At 36.2% G+C, this 21,817-nt stretch overlaps 1 protein-coding gene across 3 annotated transcripts in view; it reads left to right on the top strand.

The window, feature by feature from the left end:
• Positions 1 to 21,817, top strand: part of FAT1 (FAT atypical cadherin 1) — a 100,511-nt gene that overhangs the window by 15,273 nt on the left and 63,421 nt on the right. For all 3 annotated transcript variants that reach the window (XM_056489172.1, XM_056489173.1, XM_056489171.1), the window contains exon 3: positions 19,582 to 19,896. In XM_056489172.1, coding sequence (XP_056345147.1) covers positions 19,582 to 19,896 — 315 coding nt within the window. The remainder of the gene's footprint in view (positions 1 to 19,581; positions 19,897 to 21,817) is intronic.

Raw genomic sequence — 21,817 nt, 5'->3', positions numbered from 1 at the left:
ACTAAGTTGGTTTACAAACATTGTGACAATGGCATTTCCTGCTTGGCTTCTGTCCACAGATGCAGTCTCATTGGCACATAGGTTTTGCAGTTAAGATTCCCTATGTGTGTATTTTGACCAGTTAAAAGTGAGAAGGAACTAGGAAGAAGACCCCTGATAGAATGGGGTGTTTTGATAGCATTTTATTCTTACAAAGCACAGTAGTTCTTCCTACTACATTTGAAGAGAGAGGAGGACTAAGAGGTTCTGTATTTCTGCAAAATACTGAGTGGCTGCAGCTTTTTGCACAGTAAAGTTTTAACCTAGCTAGCTCAGGTACAGTCATGAGTGAAGCTCAGAGAACAGACTAATCTTCCAGGTATCTAATTAGCTCTTCAGGCAAATTTTTTTCATCCTACACTGCATTCTGTGCAGCTGCATTACATTATACTGAAGCTAATGATTTGCCCATGTAGCTGTAGCAGTTAAATTTCTTCAGTACCTGAGGCATACATGTCCTAGAGTAAGAATTTAGATTATTCTGATGCAATTTGAAGAAAACCCACAAAACCAACCCAAACTAAAAAAAAACAACCCAAGAAACCAGTCTCCAAACCTAAAATAACAATAAAAAATAACCTGAACAACCCTCAACATGCAAAACAGCCAAGACAAAAAAAAAAAAAACAAAAAAAAAAAACAACCCCAGAATGATTACGAGGTACTGTAAGCTCCAAGTTAGAGTTAAATTCTTAAGCTTATAAATGTTGATTTGGGAGGTTAAATGGGGACTTGCATCAGCACTTCAGTTTGCAATTAAGAGAAAACCTAATTCTAACCTATGCTGGAGATTTGAGTGACATTCTAGTCAGCAGACGGGAGTTTTTTCTTAAACAAAGGATTTATGCAGATTATTTTTGGATTCTGAAGTTGGCTGGTTAGTTGTCACACTGACATCTGAAACAGAATTTCAGGTCAACACCTGGAATTTGAACATAAACTGTTAAACTTATTTCTTTGGAAAGCAGTACAAGGGCAAGTGTCTGTTTGTTTGAATACTGTGTAATTAAAGCTCTCAAAATAATTAAAGTAACACTTCCTGAGTTTGTGAGATGTATTTTTGTATCTCTGTAAAAGTGTATGTTGGGTTGGGTTTTTTTTTTTTGTATTTTGAAAAATATTGGGAACATACCTGTTCAAGAAGTTTTAGTTTATCTGTGTTTAATACAGCTGTTATGGAAATTTAAAGTGGTTTAGGACAGAGATGCAGAAGTAGTAATTTTTTAACTTTCTCTGTGAAGATAGTTCTGTAAAAATAACACTACTTAAAAAAAGGGGGCAGGGTAAGTAAGGATTACTTTGGCAGTTAATTGCTCTGGAAAGATATTTTAATGCTGATGCATGCCAAGGACTTTTTCTAGTGGTATATTTTGTTCTCTGGGCATGTTCTCCCTTTGGTGTTGAATTGAGAAAGATGAGCAGCTTGAGAACATCTTCACTAACTCTGGGTCAGGTCTGCACATTTCAACTCTCCTGCTGACACTTGTGAATCCTTTGCAGGAGAGTCATTATCAAGCTTCTCCAGAGCAATCAGAAAAAAAGGTTTTGTTGTGGCAATAAATAATAAAGCCACTTATGGTAGTATGCCCACCCAAACACTATGACCTGTTTTTTAAAGCATTTATCCCATGTTTTTATGATCTCTGTTTTCTACTGTAATTTTCAGTGGTAGTCAAGCATGCTATATATGGAACACAGCTGAAATTCTAGCTTAGTCTGCAAGATGGGAGAGACAACCGTAGCTGTGTGGGACACTTAAATTGAGGAGGCATATTTGTGGTTGTTAATTACAGATGCTAAAAAACTTGGGTAGACTATTTCTGAAATGGGGTATTATTTTCTGCTTTCTAATTAAGGATTTCCAGTTGGTTTGTGTGTGTTCTGTATGATGTTGAAAAGAGTGAGGTCGATGTAGAAGATGAACTTTCATTTTGGTTTTATGAATTGGTTTCGTTTTGGTTTTATGAATTTTTTCTTCAGTGGCATTAACACAAACTTGTGCCATTGTGCAGTAAAAAAATAGTTATGTTTAAAAAAAAGTAACTGTTCCTAAACTGGGTAATGTTTTGAGTTTAAAAAACATTTGCTTAAAATTTCATGCAACTAAAATGTGTTTTCCGCCAATTTGTTATGGTTTTAAAAATGAGGCATTTGGCACATAGATTCTCTTTTATGAGATAGTACAAACAGTTGGAACACCAGCTTGCTAAGAATGATTTTTGTACTTCTAGGTCTCCTCTAGTTTAGGAGAAATCTAAAAACTTTTATTTTAGGAGTACAGACCAAATTTAGCACAATTTCTGTCTGGTAAGAGAAATAAAAGAGCCAGAGACCCACTCACTATCTGTCGGACTGCGGACAAAGCCTGAATTTGCTGCTATTGAGAAAGTATTTACTAGGAGATGAATAATTCAGGTGTCAGGCAGCCATGGTACCAGCAATCAAGCAAAGTGTCAAAAGTTAGTTAAGTGTATGTTAGTACTCCAGTTCAGAAGAGGTTACCTGGTTAACCTGCCAGGGACAATCTGCTTTTGACTGCAGTTTGCAGCTTTGTTCTACTTACTGAGGGTGTGATTATGTTCATTCTAAGGTCTAGAACTAATGGTGCCACTGGGTTAAACTGTGATATGATGCTATTGCATTTGTGTTTCTTTTCAGGTGCATCAAACTAAGCCTGGTGTTTGGAACTAATGTTGAGTTTCAGTTTGGCAGAGGTTAAGGAGGCCTGGGTTTGGACCAAGGTCCTGAGCAGCCTGGAGCTAGGGAATTACTTTTCTTTCTTAGGCTTGAAGAAAACCATGTAATTTGCATTTGTGATGGTGGCAACTCCCAAAGTGCTATTAGGTTGTTAATGCAGCTTTTAGAATGTGTCTTTGGAAAAAGCTGAATTAGTTTTAGACAAACATATTCATCTTATGTTTTCTGTTGGCCGGGGCATCTTCCAAAGCACTTTGAGTTTTCTTAGGTATCCTACTGAGTAAAACATCACCTTAGCTGCCAAATGGGGATCCCATACAAAAGCTGAGGCTCTCCTCCTCTACTGCAGGCATGCTGAAAGTAAGGGATTGTTCTGTTGTGAAAGGTGTTGATTGGGTTACAGCTTGGTTTGATGAAAACAGAGCTGCCTGGGGGCTGTGTCTCTGTAGGAGATGAACTGGGGCTGAGCCACATGTGGTCCCAAAGATTACCTTATAAACACCAATCAGTTCAGGCAGCAGAATAGATATTAAGGGCCTATTAACTTGCTTGGGTCTCTCTTTGACTTGAAAAGTACTTGTGAGCAAAGGAATAATAAAAGGGAAGGGTTGCCAAAAGCTATGGAAGGTGCATCTTGCTATATCACTGTTGGGACATCTGTTGAATTGGGGATTTATTTCCTACTAGGCATCTGCTGAGCTTTTGAAGTACATATTAAGGTCAAAGGAGGGGAGCTTGAAATGATTGCATAATGTTTATTCTTTTCTTTGAAGATTTTAGACTTTAATCATGCAGCATTTGGACATATTTAACAAAGGACAAACCTACATGAGCATTTGGCTAACTTCCAGAACTTATTACATGCAGTAGTTGCAGCTTTAGAACTTGGATTTAAAAATACTTTGGGCTTTGCTGAAACAAGGTTTTGCAGGTCCATTTTTTAATCCGTGTATCATTCTTACTGCATCTGTGACTTTATTACACTGGACATCTGAATGTGACCAAAAATGAATTTTCAATTCATCACTCTCCATGTGGCTCAAGAAAAGAAAGTCTCTAGCATTCCAGTGCCAACAGAGAGGGATTTTTGGAAAAACAGAAGTGTCTAAAGAAACTAGCAACAGGAGTGCAACAGATAATTTCTGTGTTCAGAAATTAGTTTTCCCCAAGCTCCTTGTGTTCTATCCATGATTCTAATCACTGCTTCTTTTTAATTTAAAATTACTTGTGAACAACAATAATCAATGTTCATGGTTTTTATAAGTGGTTGCATATGTTGGATTGGCATTAGGGTTAAAGAGCAAACTACTGAGTTAGTGGATATAAACTGGCTTGACCTACTAGTAGTGGTGGTCATTAATAGTTCATTTGACTCTGAGTTCTGTGTCTTTGCAGACTTCTCAGAGTGGTATTGTTGATAACAGAACTGAATATCTGCCTGTATGTTGGGAAAGTTATACATAGAAAATACAGTAATTGCATTGCTTTGTTGACTAATCTTCTACCTAGAATAATCCTCTCTGACATTAATAATTTCCAAAATCTGTATGTATCTTAAATCAATAATTTTGGGTGTTTATATAAAAGACAGTCTTTTATTTTGCTGATGCAAAAAGCCTGATACTATATGTATACACCAGAAAGTGAAAATTACTGAGTTTTGGTTTTGAAGTTGCTGATCATAGAGTGCTTTTTCATGTTTTGTGTCGGATTTAAGGATTAAAGGTTATATTGCAAATTTCAAAATGCAAGAAGCAAAATTATGGAATAGCATTCTGATTTTAGTGTTACTGGTAATGTACATGAGTATTACAGAATTGATCCAGTCATATGGATTAAAAAAAAAAAAAAAGAAGATTCTGGTAACATAATATGCTGAAAGCAAGTAAAGTGAATGAATAATATGCTAAAAATGAATACAGACTTCCTGTATGTGTTGCCTGTAGTCCTGGTTGTATTTATTAGAGAGAGGGAGTTTGGTAGTTCAGCTTGAAAGTCTTTCAGTGCAAAGAAGTTTGTGGTAGCATTATGAATTATGGAATTATGAATGTGATCTTTAATGTTGGTATGTTGTCCCCTCCATTTCTCCAAAGCTGTGAGAATGACAGCTCTTTCACAGGGAATGCATCTCTATTCTACAGGGGGTTTCTGTTTATCTTTTTTTTAATCCTCCTCCCCTCTTTGCCTGTAGATTTGCCATGACAGGGTATATCCTGTCTCTATGAAAATTAGAGATTGCTGTCTAATGATAAGGGTTTAATCTGCAACGAATCAGACATGTGGAAACTTCTGTCTGTGGAATTTTCTGTTTGATCTGAGAGGAATGCCCTTGCTGTGCCCTTCCTGTAATGAAAGCAAGGTAGAGTGAATTAAAGTGATTCTAGATAAGATTGGAATGTGTGCATTGGTTATGCCTCCATTATATTTGGTGTTTCAATTCTGCCCATATGTATTATTTTATTATTTGAGATATTAGCAGCATAGTTCATCTTCTTAAAAGATACCTCTTTCTGTTTTAGCTAAAAGTGCTGTTTCTTTACTGATGAAATTTGATTTAATTACTTAGGTTTGAACACAGAAAGTATTGCCCACAACTAATATTGTCAGCAAGATATTGAGTGAGGTATAATAATGTAGCATCTTCTTCTTACTGTAAATAATTTTATAGTACTCACTTCATCTTCTGTTTTAAAGATTTTGTTGGTGTACCATTGTGAGAAATAGCTAACAGTTTCTCTCCATCATTATTTCAAAACCAGTTAATGATTAACAAATGTGCAGCTGCCTGTGCAAGGAATGCTACTTACTTTGGGAGGGGGAAGGAAAGATGATTATTTCTTCACATAAGCAGTCTGGTGTGATAGTTCACTTTGAAGGTAATTTAAATATTACAGGATCAATTTCAGCAGATTAATCAGAAATGGAAAAATGACCTGTGCCTTTCTTTGATACTTGGTTATATCTATGTGCTTTCTACCTGTCCTGTTAGTTAGCACAGTAATATTTTGGGTTGCCTGCATTAGTCTAGACAGTAGTTTTAAATTAAAAACTATGTAAGAAGATTTGTCAATTTATTAATAAGTGGATTACTTATGTATGGGTATAGGCAACACATGGCTTAAAAAAAAAAAAAAAAAAAAGAAGGGATAAAATCTAAGCAGTTCATAGTCCAAACTATTTTACACCACTCCTAATCAGATTTCTCAAAGGGGCCTTGTCTGTTAAGTACAGAAACCAACAGGAACTGGGCTTGTAAATACAAAAAACGAAAACTGTCATAGAACTTTGGCTTTTCAATTAGCTTTTTGCTTTCTTCAGAATGTTCCTACTGAATGGTGAAATTTCTTACTGAAATTTTGGAATGACTTGAATCTTTACAGTTAAGGTAGAGGAGGAAAATTTGAGAAGGTTTAAAAATAGTTAGTGGAAAATGAGTTGTCAAATTGTCATTGACTCAAATGACACATCAGGTTTAATGTGCATTGTTTAATAAGAAGTTAAGGGAGTGACAGAGTGAGAGCAAGATCACTGCTGATTATTGGAGTAAATGTTTGAGTGAATATTGATCCAGCGTGTGATGATGGGAGGAAATGGAATAAGAAATACATGCCATTCTATTTCTGTAATTCCAGGGATGATTAAAAAATACTTTGGAAACTGAGTCATTCAGTCTAGTCAAACACAAGCATGGCCAACATTTGAGCTTTTTTTGCACAGTAACAGAGATTTGAAAAGGTCTCTTTCTGCAACTCCGTCTATTTGCTGTGTATTCTGTGAATTTCTTAGACAAGGAAGAAAATCCTCAGTGGTTAGGAGCAGAATGCATTTTCTGCCTAAATGGTCTACTACTTACCTACAATATCATATTGTTCTTTCATTTACAGAATATTCTAGTGTTGACAGAGTTGAGCTACTTTTGTTATGGCTTTATGGCAAATTACTGTTTTATGAAGTGTTATTCATAACACTCATTTTCTTTGGTATTGTTACGAAGGGTGCAGTTATCTTCAGCAAAAAAATGTTTCTGTGGAGAATAATTAAGAGCTTTTTCTATGGAAATTCTGTCAGACAGACTCTGTGTTCTCTGTTCATCCAAATGCTTGCAAGTTTGGCTAGTAAGCAATAAAGTGAATTAAATATATAGTTTTTTATGCTTTTAAACTGTAACTTGCATTCATTTCTACTACCGTTAGTAATTTTTTACTCTGGAGAATGTTGGTTAAAATTATACATGCAGTTATCTATTATTTATGTGAGAAAAACTGAAACCACTTCCCAATAAGCATCCAGGGTCCCCACAAATAATTATACTTGATATCTGGTAAGTGATCTCTAGTTTTCTAGTTAAAAGTCTTCTTTTTAGGTGTTAGGTATTGATTCTCCACTGTGCTCTAAGAATTTGCTTACAAATTGAGAATTTCTCATTTGCAGAGTACAGTAATCATAACAAAAGAGAATAAGCATAATTTTGTGGGACCAAAACTCTTTGCATTCATGATTCCTCTGGCTTTAAATTTTTACTCCAAACCAGATGAGTTCAGAAATGGCCTTGTGTTTAATTATGATTCATATGCAAAGCCAAATAAGGCAAATAAAAAAATCAGTTTAACATGTATTGATCGATGTAGAATCCTCTCTGGAAACACAAGCAGAAATAAAATCTGAATAAATAAATGGATACTTTGTAAGTTAATAAATCTGACTTTGTTAGAACAAGGATGAAAACGTCTTTTGATGTCATTGGATCCCAGATGCTTTAATTTCATTACTTTGTCAGTTTGCTTTGTTCTCCTAGCATTAGCATGCCCAGAGGTGTATCAGATCTTCTCTGTACACAGAAATCAGCTTGGGAGCAGCATTTCTGTTGGCAGTAATTAAGTGCTATTGTGTATATAGCTACCTGGTACAGTAACATGAACAGCAGTAATAGTCTGATTTCTGGTATTCCTCTACAAGCTACCTATGTTTTGATAGATATCAGTATCTTTCCTTGTTCAGAGCTGGTCTGGAAACTCTCATCGCTAACCAGCGGTTTCTGCAACTGAAAATACTTTGGAGACTGAAAGCATGCAACAAAATTGCAGTAGTCCAAACCACAGCCATGCATAAATGACACACACATGTGCTAAACAACAATTTTTTGTCGCCGGCTCGTCGTGAGCCACAGTTGCTGTGGATTGCAGCTGTAACTGCTTCTTACTGAAGGATAGGATTGCTCTGTTGCTGGGCCTTCAGTGTTTGGCAGAAGTAGTAAGAGGTAAGCTACAGTTTCAAATTGCCACCAAAAAGGGAATCTGAGAGAAATGAAGTGTGTGCAGGAAAGGTATTCTTGGGATACGTGGAACAATTTTCCTTATTTAAGATGGTCATTAAACCCTGAGATTTACATACAAAACCTGTAATCTGTAAAGTTTAATAGTTTTAAAGTATACTTGTTGCAGAACCGCCCAGGTTTTAATAGTTTTCAGAGGACAAACAGCTAGATCCTTTTGGATCAACAAACCAGTTTCTGAACAATTAAATGTGTTGCTCTTGTACGTAATTGGCTTCCCATGCGTCTCATTATTTTCCTTGCAGACTCTTCTTCTGCCTAAGGGGGACCTAGGTTAATCTGTCAACTCCAGTTAGTTTTGAAATTCCTGGGGCCATTTGCAGAGGAATTTCCCCTTCAGAGGCTCCCCATTTCCCAGCTAAATTATTAGACTTACCACACTCATTGTCAGCAATTCCTTAGTAGTAAGAAGAGTGATCGAGAAGTTAAGAGGGATTTTGCAGTTGCTGTTGAAACCAGAGGTCTAAAGAGCGTATATTTGTTCATTTGTGTATTTAAGAAATTTTTACAAACTTTAACAAAGAATATAGAATTTCATCCTTTGTATTACTCATGCAGAGACAAATGCACATCCTTTATTAAACTTCGATTAAATAATTTCCTTCTTTGTCCTTGATGTTGATAAGTAAACAAACAGTGGACCTGTAAAAGCCTTTGCTTGTTTGTGAATCACCTACATTTTAGTAGAAATTTTCTTGGTCATGAAGGTAACTTAGCTTAAAATAGCTCAACATTGTTTTCCCAAAGTGTTTTTCTTAAATGTGGTTTCTTATTCTAATTTTATAATACTATGTGACTGAGTTTCTTGGGACGTAGAAACTGGTTGTGCCTTTATCTGAAGACAAAAAACTCCTGCATAAGGGATGGGTGGCCAGAGCAAAGACTTGCCTCGGATCCTGCAAACCTTGCTCACGTAATGCAGTAAGAGAAGCTGCTTTTGCGGGTACCAAAATCCCAGTGCTTGACCCAGAACCTGCTAGCAGTCTGTTCTGCTTTCTCTACTATTTTATAAACCTGCTGTAATGTGCAGTCATGTTTTTATCAGGGAGCTTTCTCTCAAATCATGAATGACTGCTCATGTTAACAGCAAAGCTTACTTTACTTGCTCTCTCTTCAAGGAAACGTAGCTCCTATGTGGTTGTATTACAATAATTTTTGCTATTGACATAGGAGTTAACATTACATTTCCCTAATGTGAACTCATCAGGGGGTTTTTATGTCTCTCCATATCAAGCTTTAGCAACATGGTCCTGTTCCTCTGTATGGCAATTATATTGCCTGTCCGAAAGCTTGACATGCAAGCTGCCTAGCTGACAGAAATAAGCTGGAACTATTAAAATAACCATAAATGAGGCTGACAATGGGAGCTGTCTGCCATTGTCCCAAAAGATTTTTTGAACTGGAAGTAATCAGTTGAGTTCTAAGGCAGCGCCATCACAGATCTTCTAATTGCGAAAATTCCCCCTCGCCAACCCCCCAACTTCCTGAAAGGAAGTTCAAAATCTTTGTGGACCTTAGGAGGTTTATTGCTTGTGGCCCAGACTACCTAGTAGCAAATCATAATTTCTGGGCATGATAGTTTCTACAGACAATTTTAGGAACATATGTAAAAACTGTTTTTCTTTTATAAATGGTCTGAACTCTGTGCTTTCTGTTCATTTGACTTGTTTTTTGTAGAGATGTGCAGAAAATAAAGTAGCGAGAACTAGAAGTGAAAACATTACAGCATCTAATTATTTACAATTCTCTTTTTGCCCTATTTTTTTATTCTCCTTTACCCATTTAACTGCTACGTGAAAAATTTATTTTTTCAGTGTTTTAGCATAGTCTGGTTTTGGCATAGAGCTTTAACTATGCACATCTGTACTCCTTTGTGCTATCTCTAGATGCTCTTAACTGTTGAACATTGTGTATTTCTTCAAATCTGTCTACCTCAACCTGGTTTATAAGCTGTACACAGCAGAGGAGAGTAGTGACTCTTTCCCTCCACTTGAACACAGTTAAAGTTATTTCTGGTCTTTGTCATTCATGGCACAGAATTGATGCATAAACTGTTCTGTGTTTTAAGTTTTATGTCCAGGTTTGGATTTGACCACATGATGAGGCTCTTTTGACTGCCAAGTTTTTGTCCCCAAAAAATATTTGTAAGGACAGCCTTGATAACTTCTATGAGCTTGGAAAAGTGAGGCAGATTTCACTGGACACTGATAGTGTCTGATTGTGTCACTGACTATGCTTGTTGTTCCATTAGTGTCATAGAAATTCTTTAATTTAAATACGGTAGTTTTTTTTTAATGAAACCTGAGGGGTTTGAGAGCTTGCATTAGTATGACATTTACTTAAGATATTGCTACAAAACTGGATTTGTCTATATATTTTGCTACATCTAATCAGTTCAGTGAAGTTGAATTTGAGATATAAAACATTTTATTATGATTGAGGTTTTTCTTTGTTCCATTCGGTTTGGTTTTTTTTGTTAAAATTTTAAATCTGCTCCATTGGTGAGGGTTCCTCTATTCTATTTAAGGGTGGGCTCTGTGTGCCTTGGAGTGATAATCTTCCCCTTCCATCTCCCAGAACTTGCAGTAACTGGTCCCTGGGAAGAATGGAAGCAGTGGTGGACTCCACATGTTTAAGGTCTTGCTGCTGCTGCAGTTCCATCAACTTACTGATATTGACTTTGACTACATAGATATCTGAAACTTTCCAGGCCTTGATTTTTTAGAAAATGAGCAATTTGTCCTTGAAACAGCAACAGGAGTTGCTTTCCATTTAGCAGTTCTAGCTGAGCATGATTTCTCAGCTGGTAGTACACAAGACACAACCTGAAATGTGTATAGCTTCCTATGTCAAAAAGCTATAAACAAAATTTAATTACATTTTCTGGAATCTGCCCTTATACATGCTGACAAAAGACATGTAGTTCTGGTATGATACTTTCACCTTATTTTAAGTACTTTTTTTGTACCTTTTCCTGAGAGAAGTTTTTCTGTGCTTTCTCTGAAGCTGAAATAGTGAAGTTTCGGTTTTTGCCTTTCTTATAAAGAAGAAATTTCTTTATTATAAAGAAGAAATATTATCTATGAATATTATGTTATAAAACTGAATTAAAACCACTATATAGTAGCGTAATGAATATTTAAGGAAATAAATGTGTAAAATCTGTAAAATATATGTGGCAAGCATTAACTTTTAGAATGAATGTTTAAATTGATTATATTGTTTATATTATAAGTAAGACAATATTGTCTTGGGGTACATGACAAAATCGTAGGTTGGTTGGTAGTTTTTTGTTGGCTTTTTTTCCCCCAAACACTAAAATATATTTAACCAGGATGCATGTAAAAGTTACAGCACCAAATTATTAAAAAAATAAATCAGAATGGGTTAATTTGCGTTTCAGCTTGGGTAAAACAGAAGAATTTCTGAGTGGTTGAAAAAGAAAAAGTGAACTATTGCAAACCAGACTGAATCATTAGGTTTGCATATTTGTATTCTTTAGACATGTTTGCAGACAAGTCACCTCACTTTGAGGTATGGAAAGCACAGTATTGATGATTTGTTGCCAGGTTACTGTCTTTCTATCTTTGCCTAATTAATGCTTCTGGAGGAGAGGTGAGTGAAAAGCAGCGAACATCTCTTGTTCATGTGTGATTCAAAGGCAAGCAATAGTTGCTAAGACTTTTTGCTCTCCTTCAGGGCTGCAAGCAAGGATTATTTATATTCTGAAACAGTACAGTTTAGTCTGTGTCAGTCTTCAAATGCAAGAAGTCTGATATGAGTAGCTTGCATTTTTAGTGATAAGCCTAAAATTGCTATGGACCTGAAGAGCAAATCATATTTCTCTGGGTGGCTTTTGCACTTTGTTCCATAGGGCCATAATCACATAATGCTTCCTGTTCAGAGTGCTCATGCAATAAAAGTAAGGAACTTTTCTGAGTAAGGAATTCAGCTTACTTGTAAAAAATAATACTTTTCTTAAAATAAGAGATTGTATATACTTTTAGAAAGTTCCCAGTGCCTGCCACAGGTCTTTAATATTTCAAGAGTTAGAGTGCAGTGCCTCTCTTGGCATTCTGCTGTGTTTATAGAGTGGATGAACTGACATTTCACTTTTGCAAGAGGAATCTCATTCCATTCCTTCTTTAGGAGATTGTTTCATGGAGGTACTAGGATGGAGATTTTGGTCTTTTCAGCTGATATTTTATGTACTGAATAGTTTGTTGCCTCTGTGGCAGGACATACGTAAAATTTTCAGTGCTTAAGGATAGTTGGTTTGTGTAAAATTAGGGCTGATGTGATTCTGTGCTGTCTTTGTTTTGGTTTTACTAAGTGGTTATTTATTACACTTGAGTGATCAAATACTATTAAATTTTGTTGACATTAGCATTGGATGCTGTTTTAGAAGCATGGTAGGCTTAAGATTCAGCTGTCTCTTACACACTGGTGCTTGGTAGAGGCCTGAGTTACAGTAGCACAGTGGCCTCAGGGAAAGAATATTTTTTTCTTTGGAGTTCAATAGGTTACATGTTTCAAAACCTTCAAATTGTAAAACACTTCATGGTATGTAGGGCTGTGTCTGCTGCTTCAAGGCATTTCCCAATGTCAGATTATAGTTGTGACCAGAAGTTTCAGAAGTTATCAGAAGGAAGTTGAGAAGCTAACAGAAACAGCTAGAGGGTTTTTTTTTAATTGCTGAAAAAGTTGAAAGAATCTGACCTATGACAGTGGCCACAATTAGTATTACAGATGGGTGTAGTACTTGTAAATAGTGCACTCTAGTCTGATGTAGTCTGTTTTATCTTGCATGGGTAGATACCAGAACTATTAATAAATGAACTTTTTTTTCCAAGTCACCTTCCTCCTTGTTAGCATTTCTGACGGGGATCATGAAGTGGAGGGGGAAAAAAAAGTAAAAAACCCCTATGTGTAACACACAGAAGCACACAGAGTTGCACTTGCCAACTGTCCTGATTTGACTGTTCCTCTAGAAGTTACTCAAGGGGAAAAGGAGAGTAAAAGAGAGTGGATGTGTTCCTCTTTAAGGCCTCTGGGGTCTGCTGAGAAGCAGACAAGCACTGCATCTTTTCCTACACCTCTTTCCTGGTTTCTTATAGATGTGGGTTTTTGAGGGGTGGGGGACTGTTCTTTGTTTTTTTTAATCCTCTCTACTCTTCTATAGCCTCTGTATTTGTACAGCTCAGGAAAATGCTAATCACATCATGGTAGATAATAATGTAGGAAAAAATCTAAGAAAAATAGAGTTTATAAGAAGAGATTAATAGGAAGTAATTTGTGTTCATCTGTGTTTGATCTGGATATGTTTGAAGAACTGTGCTGTCGTTAACAAAGTATTGGTTAGAATATATGCTATTTTAAATACAATGAGCTGCACAAAAAATTAAAAATTGAAAATACCAGCTTTATAAAATGTCTTTGTTTTTGTGGCCTGTTCTGGCCATGTAATTGTGAAAATTTTAGTAACGACCTGAAAACTGTCTGTTCTGAATTGTATAACATTAGAAGCCAAAGTATGATAGTATTATATTAAATAAGATTTTACTTTGGAAGGTAGCCAAACCACTAACAAATCAGGCTGATGTGACTCTTTCTTTGTTGTAACAACAGCTTAAGCAAAGTTTCATGTAAACCAGAAATTTTCCCAGAAAAACTGGCCAGTAAACTTTTGGGAGCTGGGATCCATTGGACCCTTGTTCACATAACAACTTCAAGAAAATCTCTATGTTTCCTATTCTGAGGTAGCAGAGATTCATGTAGTAAACTGCAGTATGTGCTGAGCAATGTTATCTCCAATTTGAAAGAGTGTGCAGGCCATAGTGATAGTTTACCCTGCAGTGACTTGCTGTTTGTTTAGAATTCAGGACAGTTGCAGTCTGGGTTGGTGAGCTGGCAGAAGAGTGCCATTGAGAACAGCATGTCTCCGTGTTTATAACAGGCTTAATCCACTGGCTTTTAAAACTTTGATGTGAATTGGTTGTTTGTTGAAGGTCGTATTTGATCAAAACTTTTGCTCATGCAATTTGTGAAATATTGCTTAGCCCCCCCCCAAATGGCTTTTAAAGCAGCTGAAGAAGCTTTTTGATTTACCCAACTTATTACAAGTTAGATTAATTGAGTTTGTAATCAGATTTCAAGCATCGTGTTCCAGGCCAGGGATTTCTTAGTTTGTTTCAAGTGTCATTCCTGGGGCAAATTCTGCTAAACTGCATTTTCATGCTTTGCTGAGAAGTGATTGCAGGTTTTGATTTCCATTATGGAATCATTAATATTGTTAATTAGAGTTCTTATGGATAAGCACCCTTAAGGAGGATCATCCCTGGGAATTGGGAGTATTATAGTTTGAGCATTTGTTAATTAGATAAAATTGGCATATGCATGAGTGTCAGATTTGAGGTGTATTTCATGCTTATTTTTGTTTTTAAAAGTGACTTTGGTTGTAGTGATTTGCTTGTGGGGTTTAAACTGGGTAAAGTGTTGGTTCTTGTTGAGGGTGGGTTTGCTGCTTCAACTTTTTTCTCAGTGGCTGTATTCATACACCACCCTGCTCCTCCACATTAAATTCTGTCCAAATTATGTTCTAAAGTAGTCATGTAGGACTTTTGCCTTCCTTTAATGAAATTAATAGAAAAGTCCTACTGCATCGAGTGGGAACAATATCTAGTCTAAAATTTCAGACATATGAATATTGTAAAATCAGTTCTGATGTCCTCTTGCAGATGACTGAAAAACATTTAATCAGAGCTCTTTTGTGCTCCACTCTGGTGGCTAGTGGCTGAATTTAAATTTCTTTTTGTCCTGATCACCTGAAAGGCTTCAAGATTGCACAGCCAGTCAAGTGAAAAATGCTTTTAAAATCCTTGCTTCACCTTGTTTTGAATAACAATGTTTGCAAGTCTCTGAGATTATCATAAAGGCAAAAGATTTGTTAGTAGACTTCTCAACTTGTTTTGCTACATTAAAAGCAAATGGTTTGTGAAAGTCAAAGTTAGCCAACTGCCTTAACATAGAGGATGGATGGGAAATCTGCTGATTAAAGATATTCTGTAAATGGGAGAAGAGTTAGAGCAGAGATGGAGCTTTTATAGCATTGACAATACTGTAGAGGCACTAAAGGTATATTCCTTAAATGTGCCTTGCACCACTTGAAAAGAAAGGAAAAATTCTCTCTTGGAGTGAAAACATGCTGTTGAAACTGATGATATGATCAAATCTTACTGATGCTTAATGGATCTAGATGTTTTGTAAGTTTAAAACAAATTGACTCTTGCTAGATTATTTTATTATTTCTGTTTGATATAGGAGTTCAAATCATTTTTTTTCTGTTATCTTGAGAACCGCTGGAACTAAAAACCAGTGAATTTATAAACTCCACAAGTGCTGAGTGCTGACTTACAGGCAGCATACAGTCTTATGATGCCCTAATATGTAAAATAGGCTGCTATAGTCAACATTTGCAAGAGCAGAAAAGTGAGACAAGGACTAATGGTACTTAAAGAATTGGTTCTAGACCTGTGATTTGGTAGGAGAATGATTGTTATCATTGTTAAAAAAGTAATCAGTCAAGTCTTTTGAGCTGGGGTTCCTTAGAAGGTGTAGTAGGCTGCTAAAGTTTTTGTGCAATTTTATTCATTATTGTTGCACAGAAATTAAAAATGAATTTATTTGTGTTCTCATAGGCAAAATCAGGAAAGATTTAGTGTTAAACTTGCAGGGGCAGTTTCAGCTAGATTAATGACAATAGGATGGTGTTTTGGAATTACTGATGTAGGATCAGATTGTTGAGGGGGCAGAGAAAAAACTGAAGTACTTCATATAGTTATGTGTGTTTAGTTTTGATTGTATTTTGTGACATAAAAACTGATGTAGGACCAGAAGAAATTTAAGTTTCAATTGTCTGAGCCTGGCCCCCCCCTAGATATGTGCTGGGTTAGTATATCTGTTCCATTTTATTGCTGGGTTCAAACATCAGGAAGAAAGCTGAGTCATTTTAGTAGGCCAGCCATCCCTTCCCTTGCTATTGCCTGCAGCTTTGAGCAATGAGGAGAGCTGGGTGTGGTGGCCTCTCCTCCATAGCCCTCAACATGTGAAGACTGAAGGGAAATTTTTGTTCACTATCTTCCTGTTCCCTTTCACATAGCTTTTATAAAGGAATGTTATTTTGAGTCTTCATTTTTGATGTTGTCAAAGTAATCCACTTACCTGTGCCTGTCTCTACTAATCATGGCATTGTAGAATAGTTTCAGTTGGAAAGAACCCTAAGGTTCAGCTAGTTCCAGCTCTGTGCCCATGGGCAGTGACACCTGTCACTAGACTAGGCTGTTCAAAGGCCTATCCAAGCTGGCCTTGAACACTTCCAGGGGTAGGACATCCACAAATACAAGTTTCCCAACTTGCATACTCATACCTGTCTATTGCATTTATTTTAAACTGGGTCCTTTGTGCCTTTAAAAAAAATAATTCAGGTATTAACCTGTTGATTAGTGTTAAAAAGTTAGGTAGACAGTTTTGCATAGCTGATTATAAAATTGTTTTCCTGGATACTTTCTATTTGGGATTATAAAGGCCACACAAGGAAAAAAATGTTCTCCCTAAAATTCAGGATCAATTGAGTGAGAAGCATGAGAAAATGGAAAAACAGTGACCTGCTACTTTGACTAATGCATGCTTAGTGTGTGAGTGCCCATGTAGGAAACTGGGACATTCTGAAAGCTGGAGCTGTCTTATTGGGGAATCTTTACATGATGCATCCAGTGGTCAGATCATCAGACAGATTCTAAACCTTTTATTGAACACTCTGCAAAGTCTTTGTAAAATATACAGAAATAACATTATATATGCAGATCTAATTTGAAAGTAAAATTAACCAAAAGACAAAGTTGCCCATGTGCACTGTATCATGCTGCAAGTTCTTCCACGTATTTCTTTCTGAGATACTACTTTTTGGGTGTTGTACTGTTTTTTTCCTCTTCATCCTGTGTGATGGATGTGATTTAAGGGAATGGACATTTGAGAACTGATACACTACAAAATGTACAATGCTATAAGTCATCCTTTTGCTTGGGGAGGTAGAATTTGTAAATGCTAGGTGAGCAGATTGCAGGAAGTGAGCTTCATTTCCAGGAGAACCTCTTTTTATCTTTCTTTAGAATCAGCCAAGGCTATGTTAAAATTGATCTGCCGCTTCTGATGCAGCTACTGTTTAGAAAGTGGGAGGTGTAAAATGAAAACAGTTGCTCTTTTCAGCAGGAATCACAAGCAATAAAGCAGCATTGCTGGAACCCTTGCTAGGAGGGAATTAATACCATCCAGTCTTCTCTTTGGTAGGATAAGAAGGGTTTACAGAACTTTCCAAGGCATACATAGAGTCTACCCAAGATTAAGTGCTTGTGTGCTACATCCAGCATTTAGATTTAAAAGTGAGGCCACAGTAAGTTACAGATTTGTTTACTCTCAAGCAAGTCTCCTGGCTGAGGTACAGTCATGCAAAAAATGTACCATGAGTTACAAAGTAGAATCTGGGTAATTGAGTGCTCAAGCCTGTGTCCATTTTTAGGAGCAAATTTATGCAGAACCAGTAACCAGTGCACAAATCTAGTGACTACTGGATAGTATTACCTTTTTGTTTTTATAGTAAAACTGTCATCAAACAAAATATAAATACTGAGGCAGAGAGACTGGAAATGTAAAATATCAATATTAATTAACACCGAACTTAGTTGATGATGTTGTGCTGGAAAAACATAAAAAAGGAAATTATAAAGCCAGTAGTATACTTTCAGGAAAACTTTCATAGACTGTGTGTAATGCATGTATATTTTGCAATTGCAGTGCCCCTCCTTTTTATCCCAGTTCTGTAGCCTTTGACACTATATTTCCACACTGACATCTGGTGGTAGTTCTGAAATGCTTTGTTGGTTGAAATGCTAAATATGGGAATTTGCAGGTCTATGCATGAGTTTTAATCCCTTCCATCCCTTCTGAAGTGATCTTATTGACATCTTAAAATTTTAAACTGTCATGATAAGACCTTTATGCAGCTTCTCACAAGGCAAAGAAAGTAATAAATAAATAAGTAATTGCTTGATATTTTGCTCAGTCAGTATAATGTATGTTAAAAAGTGTCTGTAGTGTGTGAAGGACACAATACTTGGAGTTAACTCCTTTCCTGAAGAACTCCTGTGAAAACGCTGGCATATTTTTATTGATGGTGTATATATATAAGTATGTACACATATATGTATCTGTATGAAGTAAATGAGCTCAGTAGAAGTGCCACATCATGCATTACCACATCATGTAGCTTTATCCAGAGTCCAAAACTGGCTGTCGTGGCGATAGTTTGACTCATCTTGGCTCCAGTCCCAGTTAGTCCTGGTGTGTGAGTGTATAACAAATAGTAAGAACCATGACAAAGCCCTTCAGAATTTCCACTGAAATGGCGTGTATCAGGTTGATTTTAAGTTCTATTAAGAAAATATCTCAAATCAGACACCCTGTAGGAGTGACTGGATCAGCAAATGTAAAGTGTGGAAGTGTTACTGTGCCATGGCTCTATGACTATTTAATACTCATCCCCCATCTAATGGGTTACACCATACCCCACATATCCTTTTGACACATGCATAATGTGGCTGTACCTATGGAGCTGCTTATAAAAATAGAGTTGTATTTCTTCATGCTGTGTAAATTCTTTAGTCAGTTCTGGGCTTAGACAATCTCCATAGGCGGAGCAGACAGCTTTTTATTAAGTTTGTGAATTGTATAGTAGTTCCTTATTTGGTAATTAATTTTATATTTGTAAGATTGAACAGATTTTTGTCCTTATATTTGCTGCCTTCCATTTCTAGAGTAATGGCAACCATTGGTTAGTCCTAATGCAACAAAGGTTAGCTTTGGTATAACTTTTGTTTTCTTTTCTGTGACATGTCTGTGTGAATACAAATCAGCACATTAAGAAAGTTCAGCCAAATAATTCATTTGGGCATGGAGATAAAAATGTTTCACGTTTAATAGTTGCTCATTGATATGGATAATAGTAAAGAGGTCAAGAGTTTGGCATCTAAACTGGATAGTTTAATGTGGTATAAAATTTACTGTAATGAGTAAAGAGGGTTGCTCAAGTCCCAAAAGATGGTAAATTACATATTTGATTTAATCTTTCAGGCAAAACTGATTTTATGAATAGTGCTAACTGCTCTGATGTATTTCAAAATATGTTGGAAAGGAAATCAATTAATACATTGCTTCAATATGTGATGCATAATTGCTAACTGTTGTAGTAATTTTATTTTTTGTAATTTTATTTTTGGGCTTTGGATTAGCCTTAATATAGTTGTGTGTGTTTATTAGCACACACTGTAGAGTCAATATTAGTTTATTTTGAACTTGTATTCATTTTGATTTAATTTATTTGAACTTCTTGCTTACTGTATTTTTACACTTTTCTGCATTCTTATTGAGCATTTTCTGTTTATCTTTTTTCCATTAAACAGGTATTATTGAGACTGCAGATCACCTGGATCGTGAGACTACTTCGCATTACTGGCTTACTGTTTATGCAACAGACCAAGGAGTTGTGCCTTTGTCATCTTTCATTGAAATCTACATAGAAGTTGGGGATGTTAATGATAATGCTCCTCAGACCACAGAACCAGTTTATTACCCAGAGGTCATGGAAAACTCACCTAAAGATGTGTCTGTCATTCAGATTGAGGCATTTGATCCAGATTCGAGCTCAAGTGAAAAATTAACCTACAAGATTACAAGTGGAAATCCACAGGGATTCTTCTCAATAAACCCCAAAACTGGTAAGTGCAATACAGTGTTTTATGTATTAATAAAATAATGTATTTGCATAAAGGCATAAACCAGGTGAAAACAAAATCTTTGGTTTAACATTGAAAACATGCTTTCACAATAGCTGGAGTTAAGCTGGTGTCTTGGGCTGTGTCAATATCAGTAAGTAATACAAACATGTAGGAAAGGAGATGAGTAAAGCATTTGGTTCAAAGTACTTGACATCCACATCAGGCCTATTTAGTGAAGGCTTTCTTCTGAGTAGCTCCACTCCAGACTGGTCAATGTCCATGCATTTTTATAGTGCAGTAACTATACAGTAAAACTCCATATTTTAGTCTAGTTTCATCCAAAGAGTTTTTAGTTGTCTTCAAAGTTTCATGCATAGTTTTTTGTGTCAGGCCTTTTTAAATTTTTTTTTTTTTTGGGGGGGGGAGCAGGGAGGGGTGTTGTATTAGTCTAAGCAAAATAAGCAATTTATTACCTGCAGACTCACTTGTCCCACAGTCAGAAGATACTTTCTTTGTAATTAACTACTGCTGCTGCTAGAAATACATAATTGGGAGGATTATTTTCAGGTATGGTTTTTATGCAATGAAAAGAAAGAGTCTGAGTTCACTGGCTATTTGGAAAGTTTCAGGTTTCAGAAAAAAACACTGAAGTTTTAGCACAAGAGCCAGGTAACCTTTTAGTAACTGAATTGCAGATACATGTGAAAGGTGTGTAGGACAGAAAGGTAGGAAGCAAAGTAATAAGTCTTAACTGAAGCTACCCAGTAATTTTGAAAATATTTTAAGAGTTGCTTATAATCCCTTCCTTCTGAATGTGGAGAAAATAATACATGTACTAGATGTTTTTCCTACATTTAGAGCTTGGGGTTTTTTGCCAGGTTGTGCCCAGCTTAGCTTTTTATATGTTTTGTTAAGGTATTATTTCACAGTAAAAATTATGAGAGATGCTTCTGATTCGCTCAACCAGTTTTTTTTCTCAGAATTCAGAGAGTTTTAGAGTAGAGGTCCTGCAGAGGTGTAGTGAGCGACTTGAATCTATTACAAACCCAGTATGTACAAGGGAGCAATAGAAGCTTTATTAATTTAGGTCTTGCCCATTCATGGAAGCAACTTCAGGGGACTTCTAGGAGCAAAAATGGAGCGAAAAAAATGTTTTGAAGGCTATGGCCTTCACTTTGGTTTGTCATTATTTCAGCTCAGAGTATGAAAGACTTGTGTGCTTTATCAGCTGCAACTGCTGTGTCAGCAAAGCTCTGAGTGCAAACACAGGTATGTTATTTGGGTTGTTTCTGCCAATAATTTCTTTGTCAGCATGTGCTGCATCTGTGAAAACACTGCCAAGAGGGACATATGAGATAGCTATAGCAACAGAAGACATTTAGTATAGTTAAAGCCTTCATCTAAGCACTATATTTACAAAATGTTGCTTTTAAGGAAAAGGCAGCCTGACAATTAAAACAAGAAAAATCTAACCACAGTCTTCTAGAGTAAATGCAGAAAGTGTTTGTATGCTTTATTTCCATTTGGTTTACTCTATGTCTCTGTTTTCTCTCATTTTATATGATGTAAAAGGAAAAGAATCTGTTTTATCTACTTCCTTGGCCTTTCGGATTTTGAAAAGTACTTTTGCCTGCCACTTTGATATGTTTTTTTTGTTGTCTCAATATAATGCTGGTAAAATAGGAATAAAATTGCCTGTGAGTTGGGTGGAGAAAAGTGAGTGACTGCAGTATTCAAATTGCAAAGGAACATAAATGCTACCTCCATTCATTTCATCATCAATTCATATAATTGGCCAGTTATTTTTGGTTACTGTTTTCTTAAATATTCCTGCAGGTCATTTTCTCTTCCTCCTTCTTCTGTTCTTTTCCTCCCCTTTCTGCCTCTGTATCATTGGTGGCATTTTCCAAACTGTGATTTG

The sequence above is a fragment of the Oenanthe melanoleuca genome, chromosome 4 (assembly GCF_029582105.1).
Source record: "Oenanthe melanoleuca isolate GR-GAL-2019-014 chromosome 4, OMel1.0, whole genome shotgun sequence".
NCBI lineage: Eukaryota > Metazoa > Chordata > Aves > Passeriformes > Muscicapidae > Oenanthe > Oenanthe melanoleuca.
This window is presented reverse-complemented; position numbering and strand designations above follow the sequence as displayed.